At 40.5% G+C, this 10,585-nt stretch overlaps 1 protein-coding gene across 1 annotated transcript; it reads left to right on the forward strand.

Moving 5' to 3' along the window:
• Window positions 1–376: 376 nt before the first annotated feature.
• Window positions 377–4,453, forward strand: LOC103715115 (protein indeterminate-domain 7-like). The gene is made up of 3 exons (XM_008802646.6): window positions 377–743; window positions 1,229–1,625; window positions 3,298–4,453. Exons 1-3 carry the CDS (start codon window positions 545–547, stop codon window positions 4,262–4,264), a joined length of 1,563 nt encoding a protein of 520 aa, XP_008800868.2. The 5' UTR covers window positions 377–544; the 3' UTR covers window positions 4,265–4,453.
• Window positions 4,454–10,585: the final 6,132 nt, after the last annotated feature.

Below are 10,585 nucleotides of genomic sequence, written 5' to 3' on the forward strand. Positions count from 1 at the left end.
TTTAGTAGGCCGGCTTGACTGTACCAGTGTCAAGTTGAAGGCCACCAAGAGGGAGTCTATGGTCAAAAACTATTCCAAATAAACTAATATTCCATTAAAATAATCGTGTGGAAGGTGTAAGGAGAGGACAAGAAGAGACCCGGTTCCACTGTTGCTGTAAGACTTGCCAGCACAGGACTCTTCCACCGCAGATTTGGAGGAGAATTCTCTGCCTTTCGTCTTTGGCTGATCCCATGACCAAATAATCACTACTCTCAATAATAGACACTGTTAAAATATCAACTTAAAAGTATGAAAAATATGAGCTCCTATATTTTATTCCATCAATGGCCTCCCCTCCTACCATAAAAGAAAGAGACCACCACCCCATAGCCTCCCCCTTCTCCCCCCTCCCCCACCCCCCCTCCCACCATCACCACCATCCCAGAATCACTGCCAACAAGAGGGAAAAGAGAGAGAAATAAGGCAAACAAAGAAGAGATCATAAGAAAGCAAGCAAAAGAGAGAAGAAAGAAGTGGTTGAAATAAAGGTTGTGGATACCAAATGTCAAACATAACAGGAGATGGTGGGAGCTTCTCCTCTGAGAACCACACAGGGGAGGAGGAGGTCCACCAGAGCCAGCAGCAGCAGCAGCAGCATCCACTCCTTGGAACCATCGCTGCCACGGCAAATGGCAATGGCTTGAACTCACAGCCACAGGCACTGCAGGTCAAGAAAAAAAGGAACCTCCCTGGGACTCCAGGTATATGTTTCTTTTTCTTTTTTTTTTAACTGTAGAGTGATTGGCGGTTCAATTATTGGTGAGAAGCTTGTCTGTTTGTTAGCTTAGAACTAGGAAATAATTTTGAAAAAAAAATGTACCAAAGTAAAATTCTACTAATAATTATAATTTTACTCTTAAATTTATCAGCATACCAAAGTTATTAACTCTTGGAACACCATAACAATTCGGCATGGTTTGTTTTTTTTTGAATTTTTTCTTTATTACTCTCTCGTCGATCTTATCTAAAGATTCTTTAATGGTTGAACACTTTTGGCCCTTCCTCTTATCACCAACAAATTTGTAGTAAAGTTTACTGTTTGTATATAATATGGACAAAATTCTCCCAGAAGCAGTCAGATTTTTATAACCCTACTCAAATCAAGATCAGATAATTGTGTAACCTGCGAAGCAATTTTTTTGTTATCATGCATGCTAATGATTTAATATGGAGTTAATCTGCACAGACCCTACAGCAGAAGTGATTGCTCTATCGCCGACAACCCTGATGGCAACAAATCGCTTTGTGTGTGAAATTTGCAACAAGGGCTTCCAGAGGGACCAAAACCTCCAATTGCACCGCAGAGGCCACAACCTCCCATGGAAGTTGAGGCAGCGGACGAGCACAGAGGTTCGAAAGAGGGTGTACATTTGCCCTGAAACCACATGCGTTCATCACAACCCGAGCCGAGCTCTAGGGGACCTCACAGGAATCAAGAAGCACTTCTGCCGCAAGCATGGGGAGAAGAAGTGGAAGTGCGACAAGTGCTCGAAGAAATACGCAGTGCAGTCGGACTGGAAGGCTCATACCAAGATCTGCGGCACCAAGGAGTACAAGTGTGACTGTGGCACCATCTTCTCCAGGTTCACTTCTTACACTAATAGATTTAATGTCGAGTAGTGAGTTGTCGATAATTAGAAGGACCACTTTGATGATGAGATGCATGATAATAGTTATGAGTTATAGCTAGTATTATATATATATAAGACCACAATGGCTGTCATTACTTGGCAGAAAAAAAAAAGAGAGAGAGAGAACCATAGATTACTTTTATCCATGCATTTTAACAGCCATTTTTTGGTATTATAATGGCATATAGCAGCTTACGATAACAAATCAAATGTGTCAGGATATCTTACTGAAAAAAAAAGGCATCATATAGAGGTATCCTATGTCTAAAGAGTATCTTAGATAACAAATATTTATATGGAAAGAAAAATATCATGAGCTCGCCATTTCAATCATTTAGAATCTCTGCTATGTCTTTCATGTAACAAATGCAACGTGACTTAGTATATGTTGAGAACATTAGAGGTGATAGAAAAATATCATACAATATTTACAAGAACCATGATGTGAATAGAAAATTAAGTTTGATAAGTGGGTAGCATATATGTTAGGTATGGAAAACATCAGAATATCTAGGATTCCCTCTGAAGTTTAGGGATGTGGTCTTTGAGCATGTTAGTGCAGAATGAGGATCACAAGGTGAACGCTGAACTGTGGAATCACAAGGAGAAGACTATTTCTATTGTACATCTATCAGGATCTTCAATCACTGGAGTGTTCTCTCGAAAGAATGATACAACAAGAATGCACTAATCTTAAAGTAGCTAGTTGATATATCCTGTCTACTAGATTAGTATATGAACTTATTGCACATCAGATTTTTAGGGTTAAGTGGTGGACTCACATGACACAACTTATCATGTTGTAACTGTTATACTGATGAAATTAAAAAATAATTAGTTTAGGTCCATTAAACTAACAGGAACTATATATTGATGGTTTCCTATCCTAGAATTAATGGTTTCTTCTCCCTTTGTTCAACTTTTTATTTAGGTACATACAATATCGTTGATTTTTGAAACATGAAAGATTAAGTTTCATTGCAACGCCTTTCCTAGAATTTTTCTTGTTCAAATCAGAATAGCATTGTTTCAACCCCTGAGCGCTACTTAGACGCTTTAATGTAAAACAAAGCAAGTGAGATGCAAACTAGCATGTAAATATGATAATATTCAGGTTTTCAAGGAACATAAACTTGTATTTAAGGGAAATAAAAATCAATAGGTCAAAAGCGATGGTTGTTAACTCCAACGTCTAGAGGGACAAAAAGAATCCTTTGGTTGAAAGACTGTTTTGAATAACGTTGGAAGTAATAAAATTTATGGAAGTCAAATTTTGTCCCTAAAAGTTGGGCATACTTGCTTAGAAAAGGGTGCTTCACAGTATTGCTACTACTAGCTAGAAGAGAACAGGGAACCTCAAAAAGGGAAGGCAAAAGTTTCAAACCCTAGGCGAGAGATTACTCTCAATGTCTCACTGTCCTCAAAAAAAGCAAAATGGTTTCTTTTTTGTTCCTTTTTTTAACAGCAATTTAAAGATTAGACTTGAACATGAAGCTAAACTAAAAATATCTTTTGGCATCAATTTATCAACTATATTATTTTGTTCTCTTCAATCCTAAAAAGCTCTATATATGCATGAAAATATCTTCCAATTGATGTAATAATGAAACTCTCATGTCCACAGGAGAGACAGCTTCATCACCCACAGAGCCTTCTGCGATGCTCTAGTCGAAGAGAACAACAAGACCAGTAGTGGCCTGATGCCTACCATGGGCTCAAACCTCCAAGCTCATCGAGTCCCCGAGCTTATGATGCCCATCGGCACCCCCAGCACTGCTGACTCGCCGGTTGGACTCTCCGACTTCAATAACCATGACATCAAGAACCCCCTCAAGGCCCTTCCCTACGACCTCATGCCCACTCCATTGCGTTCGCATACCATGGCTGGAAGCATGCTCTCCACAACCACGGCCGCCACCCTCTTCAGCTCGAGGACCTTTCCCTCAGGTTACCATGTGCTTAGCGATAGCACCAAGATGGGCCAGCTAGCCATCGGGTCGGCCGACATGTCGGCGACCGCATTGCTCCAAAAGGCAGCACAGCTGGGTGCAACCGCCACCTGTGGCGCGACTGCCATGACCTCCATGACCTCCTCGAAAACCCACAGGAGCTTCATCTCGGAAATGGCCGGGCCTGATCAAAACTCTACCATTAGGCCTTATGGTTTATACGATGGGGTGCAAACACATGGGATGGGAGTCGATGGAGGAGGGTTTGTGAATCAATTTTTCGATACTACAATGGGTGAAAGCTCCGGGTTGAGTGACATAGGAATGTTTCCCTTGACCGCTGGAATGTTGAACAATAGTGGTGGTGGTGGTGGTGGTTCGCAGGGAGGGAGTGGGGGGTCAAGGTTGAGTTATGGAGGAGGGGGAAGTGGGGACGTGATGACTGTGGATTTTCTGGGGGTTGGCAGAGCAAGGACGGTGCCAGCGATGGGATTACATGAGAAGCAGCAGCAACAACAACAAGGGATGCAATTTGGAGGAGTTGGTCAGCAGAGGTTGCAGGAATTGCACCCATTTCAGCGGCAAGAACAGCAGCTAAGCTATGGACAAGCTGCCATGGAGAAGGCTTTGTGGGACGTTTGAGTGAGAAACAATGTCGAGAAAAAATATGAGTTTCTTTCTCTCTCCCTCCCCTCCCTCCTCTCCCCTCCTCTCTTGAGCTGGGTAGAATTGGTAGGAGCATTTTGTTAGCATTTTGGTAGGCTCTCATGTAAGTTTTAACTGTTTGATCTTCGGATTAGAAAATTTTTCCTGGCTTTGCTCAAAAAAAAATTTCTAGTATGGATGGAATGATGCAGGTAGCTTTGTCAAAGAAAGAGGTGGTAAAATTTCTCAAGGATAAAGTCCACCATCAAACAAGTTTTTTTCAGAGAAGATTTTTTTAGTAATCCTTTTACCCACAACAAATCTATACTTATTTTTAGAGATAATTACTTTTGTTATTATATATGCAAGCTTAGTTTATAATAACAAAACATTTTGTCTCTACAAATCCATCAATGGAGTTTGATCAGTATCTATAGCAATGACTATGGACATTATCTTTTTGATGAAACTATGAACATTGTTGTAAATATCTTTCAAAACTTTTAGTGGCAAATATAATTGCTACAGTAAATTTTTTTTTTGGGTAAAAAATGTAAAAGCCTCAAAAGTATAAAAATAGTAAGTAAAATTTTAAGTATAATTATGTAACCTATTTAATTACAAAAAATAGCATATACATCAATTAATATATGCATAATCAATTACAATCCACATTAGGAAAAAAATAACAATATTTATTCATACAACTGTGTGTAAAATCAACAAAATAATATCCATTATACATAATAAATAAAAACTCATAGAAGCTAATTCAATGTGTATAAGAAATTGCTCTCCATCCCCATTAGTAATATGTGGTCTAAAGTCATCTTTCATAACTTGGATATACAAAATATACTCTTCCTCCTCTGCTCCTCTCAAAATGCAACCATCGATGAGAAGGAAGGACTTTGAGGGAAGGGAAGGATATGATGTGAGGATCGAGGGTGAATAAACTATTTTTGAAATCTTGTTTGCTGAACCACAGAGATGTCTCCAGGCTTTTTCAGAAAATTTGGATATACTTGTTTTTTATTCCAATCAAATACTATTTAAGTAAGAGTTTTTTGATACCAAATCTTCTATAACGATTGTCTGATGATCTAGAGACATAAAGGATGCTTATCAATCTGCTTGGCCATGGTGATGAAAGACGGACCGCTAATCTATCGTAGAGAGTGTGAATCTGCGCACAAAAAGAAGGAAAAAACTCATCGGAATTACTTTGGTCGGGCCCTCTGATGCTTAAGTCAAATAGGGTATTGGAAAGAATAGGAAAAAGAAAGAAGAAGAGTATGGTATAAAATAATCTCTCTTTTTTTGTATATATGGATCTTAAGCTCTTTATATAGATACAGAATCTATGTCCCATCAGAGTTGGACTCTTTAGAGTATGAATTTTAGCGGAAAACAGCATCTTGGCATTCCTTATCTAGATAAGCTCAGGAATAAGAGTCTCATTGAAATTGGCATTTAGGTGACATGGGCTCCTTTTTGTAGAATGATCTCCTAGATAGGTCGGCTTGGATAGCTCGGTCTAGCCCACTGTAGTCAGCCTTATTCTGGTTGGCTTGGGCCTGGTCGATCATTTCGTTGGCCTTCTTCTTATTGGCTTAGGCCTGATCCACTGGTAAGAGACTAGCCCGCTTAATGTAATAGGTCCTTTGGTTCTATTTATATAGAGAAGGAAGCATGGATATATTACGATTGTAAGCGGAAATCAAGAAATGAGCTATAACCACCGTTCTTTATGAGCCATATGTTGGGAATTGTGTCCCAAAGCCAATTTTTATTGTAAGAATAATGTATATGTTTTATTTAATGAATAATAAAATCTATTATGGCACTCTTTTCATCACAAGTGTTGCATCTTCAAATAGGAACTCCTGTGTATTGTGATGAAGTCCTTAGGACTAATTTAGTGGATAAAGGAGGTTTTATCATTTAGTCCTTAAATTAGTTCGCGACCGATTGACAAGCTATTAATTGGACAATAGCTATGTCAAGTATAGGTCGTTGTATGCCATTTAGTTGGTTGTCCTCTTAACCAAGGAGTGTGGAGACACTGGTATGGCATATAGGTGAGATGTAGGAGTACATCGTCGCTGAACAGTGACTCACCTGTTGAGCACTCCACTGTCAGGAGTTAGCTCACAAAGCATATGGGCATAAGTATCCCTTAGACCTGAGACTATCACGGTGACTTGCAAGCAACTCACTGTACTTTGGCACTGAACGATCTGAATTTCTAATTCAGATATTGAAAAGTTGCTGGGTGCAGTCAAGTACTCGCGAAGTCTGTGTATGAGTCAAGAAGGGATTGACCGCTCCAGATTATAGGAGTTGATGTTTCGCTGTGTTTCAATTTAGTAAAACCTTGGCCAGGGTAAACCAAGTGATTGGTCACTTAAATTTAATTAATTGAAATACAATATGGATGACCGGACCAAAGTATGACAGTTCACTTTAGGTCATCTTGAGCATCGTTGGTCAAAAGGATGAATTATGCGGTAACCATATGAATGGGTTCTTGAATGTTACTTTGCATATTCGACCTATCCGGACGTCGGGTATCATTGCTAGATGGTCACCTCGATTAGTGCATGAAGTGGTTCATGTACTACTGGCTTAGTGTTCGAACCTATCGGAGTCACGCACACAAGTCAAGTTAAGTAGGAAGGACTTGATCCAATTTAATTGAGAATTAAATTGTGGGTCATGTGAGATTTGGTTTTGTCTATGTTCAGCTAGCACTGAACATGAGGTACATACTGAATTTCATGGATGTGTATTTGATTATGTCTGTATTCTGGCTTAATCAAGTTTCAATTAATGTAATTGAAATTGATTTGGGCTCATTTGTTGAGTATGGTTTTGAATTGGATTCAAATAAATATAATTGGGCTTTATGACGATTTATTCCATATTTATTCTAGTCCAAGTGTGACTCGGATTGATCTGAAAATTGAACTAATTGGAGTTCACATGAATCAGATTCATGTGGAATTTTTTCGGATCCAAAATCTTTCAAATTGGTCTTCAATTTGGTTTAGAACCAATAATGGACTCAAGCCCATTTTAATTCAGCCCATTTGAATTAAACCATTTAAGAAAAATCAATTTGAATTGAGAATTTACTTAGATGCCCTCCTGAATTAAATGACTCGTTTCCTGTGTTTCTTCTTCGGTCCACACAAGTCTGTGAACCACTTTTCTGCTGAAACGTTCTCCCGTGAACCACGGTTTTTCCCTTCTTCGAAACACATAAATTGACCGCTTGATCTTCCTCATCCTGCAACCATTTGAAGATCCGAAGAGACGTGTCTCTTCGGTTTTCAAAACTCTTTAATGTAGTGCTGATTTAAATGAAATCAAACGGTTCAAAAAAATTTAATTAAATCATGAATCGTTTGGCGTTTTCTCTTCCCTGGTTCAGCCTTTTCTTTGCCTATAAATAGGCTGGGGTTCTCTTCATTCTTTGCTAGAGATTTTATCTGGGGAGAGGGGAGATTCATGATCTTTTGAGTAGCTTGAAAAGAGAGGAAAAGGAAACGGGAAGAAAGAGGAAAAGAAAGAAAAGAAAAAAAAAGGGAAGAAAGAATTTTTGAAATTCTTTTCTTCCAGGGGTTTATTTGCAAAAAAGGTTTTTGCACTATACAGACATCATCCTACCTTCCTGCATTTCTTGGCGTGCGTGTGAAGTAGAGGGTCCGTACATCCGGGCCTCGCATAGCACCAGATCCACCAGTACCAGATCCGGCACCAGATCCAGTTCCAGATCCAGTTCCCGATCCAGTACCAGATCTAGCATCCGATCCAGTATCTGATCCAGCACTTGGCCCTGTACCAGATTCTGTTCCAGAGTACCTCGATCAATCTTCCGCTGCGGGACCGAGGTATGGTAAACATAATATAGTTATGTTATTTATTTATACCTGTTATAAATAAATAGATAAAATTTTAAAACTGATTTTCTGACCTGGCATCCGATTTTATCGGATTTTGCGGGAGATTTTTACTTCACCATAACCTCCTTCCTTGCGTGGCTTCCTTTAATTGTGGACCTATAATTGCCTAAAATTCAAATACGTTTAAAATTGCTTGCCACATATCGACCCTTGATAGGCAGGTTGAATTTAGACTATATCACTTACTCCCCACTTTCGAGCTTGAGCTGTTTTCTCTAGCTCGGATGAATAAAGTAGATTAGCTAACTGTAGGCGATCAGATGTGCAAACCTCAGCTAGTTTGGGCTACTATAACCTTTTTGTTTTGAGGGATGTTAGGGTTAGCTTTTTGTGTTGAGAGCCATTTAGGTTAGCTCTACAATTTGTATGAGGTTGGCTCGTCAGTCTATGCAGGGTCGGCTCATCGGCAGGGCCGACCCAACCCTTAGGCGACTGAGGCGGTTGCCTAAGGCCCCGGCCCAAAGAAGGCCCGCTGCAAGAAAGGGCTCAAAGACAAATGGAAAAAAAAATCCCCCCTGTGAGCTCGCCTTATGCTGGCCCACTACAGGGAAGGCCTCAAAGACAAAACGACCTTAGACCCCCCAAATACATTGGGCGGCTCCTGCTCATCGGCTTGCTATGGGTTGGCCTTTCCTCCTGCAAGTAGTTAACTCATCTTGCTTGGATGGATCTAGGTCCTCTCTATGTGAAAATTTAATCAAAAGTCAAACACTTACAATTGTTTAAAGAGGTGCAGGAGTTTAGCTCCTTGAGATTGTTGTCCTCTGATATCAGCTTGAGAGCTGTTATGGCCTAAGGTTGGCTACGAGGTGCTTGCCCCCTATTCATTGGCTGGCTTCACTCATGACTGGTAAGGTTGGGCGGATTGCTCGTGCCTTATTTCTTGTTGACGTTGAGGTCGACGTGTTGAGGCTGAAGTGTCTAGATGTAGACTCTAGGAAGCTCAAAGTGTCTATGGTTGGATCGGACCTTTGTCCCCCATTCATTGTCGTTTTTAGATCGATGCATCGTGCCCGCTCTATCATCGCTTTCAGGTTAGTGGGTCGTGCCCACTCTACCATAGCTCTGAGGTTGGTGGGTTGTGATAACTCTGCCAATGCTTGGAACTTGTCTTCTCATCCCGCAGCCTCCATTTCCTGATTGAAGAGGTGAGTTGTTAGGAGTTTGGCTCACCGGATCTTCTGTTGATTGGATTTTTTCGGTGGCTAGCATCTAAATGATCAGGTCGAGCATGCTTCCTCTAATTCGAGCCTAGCATGTACTAGGTCTTTTCATCGGCTCTTGGCCAGTAAAATGGAGGTTCTAGCTGCTTCTGAGATATCGTTGAGGGAGGTTCCAAGCTCACTCCCTAGCCTCGTAGGCTTCAGCTAATGCCCAACCTGCAACACTTGAGTGTGGCATAGTCGGTGGTCTTAGTGAGACTTGCATGACACTCCGTCTATGGTCACAATCTGGGAGATTTGCCAAGCCCATGGGGATTGTAATCAGTAGTATGTAGGAGAATCCTCCGATCAGTCATTTTTTGCAGTTGGCCTCATGGTTGTTGCCTCAACCTAGCCTGAGCTAGGATTTTTCTACATGCCTGGAGCTGCGTTCATGCCTGGATAGATCGAGGGCTTGGGTTATGGAGAGGGTGTGAGCAATGAAAGGTAGATCTTATGCATTCAAAACTATTCAAAATGGTTAGATCACAAATAATCAATTTACACATGGTGTATGTGAACGTACCCATTTGAAGCCTGTGAGATACTCTGCAGCCCAGTTTGGCTGCCATTGCCCTATTGTTCCCACTTGGGTTTGTATCTCGGATCATTGAGCTTGGGTTATTTTGCAATTTTCCATGCTAATGGAGTCAGTCGATACGTTGAATACATCTAACATGGTAAAAATAGATAGAGTCATTAGATTCATTCATGTTCGCGGATATGCAGTGATGAACCAGAGAAATTGATATAATAAACCAGTTATAGAGGCAAAATTAGGGCAAACAAAGCTAAAAATGGAAAGAGCACACCTAAAAACATAGGGGGAGTGGTCTAAACCAGTTCAGAACTAGTTCAAAAATGGGTGAACTAGGTGGTCAAAGTAGTCATACCAGTTTGAACTGGTCTAGTCAATGCTGTGAGTCGGACTAACCAGCTCCAAATGATGAGGTGGCCAATATATGCTAATGTGGTAGCCAATATGGCGGATGTCATAGAATGATTTCGCAATGCATGCTAATGTGTTAGATGTCATGTCTGCCGATATGGCAAAAGTGCTGACGTGTCACTGTCAGTGTGTCACCAATGATGTGGCAGCAAAGAATCGAATATTGCAGTTAATGTGTCGATAACGTGGTCGGTAATGT

The sequence above is a fragment of the Phoenix dactylifera genome, chromosome 14 (assembly GCF_051530095.1).
Source record: "Phoenix dactylifera cultivar Ajwa chromosome 14, Ajwa_hap1_PhDact_Kaust_v1.1, whole genome shotgun sequence".
NCBI lineage: Eukaryota > Viridiplantae > Streptophyta > Magnoliopsida > Arecales > Arecaceae > Phoenix > Phoenix dactylifera.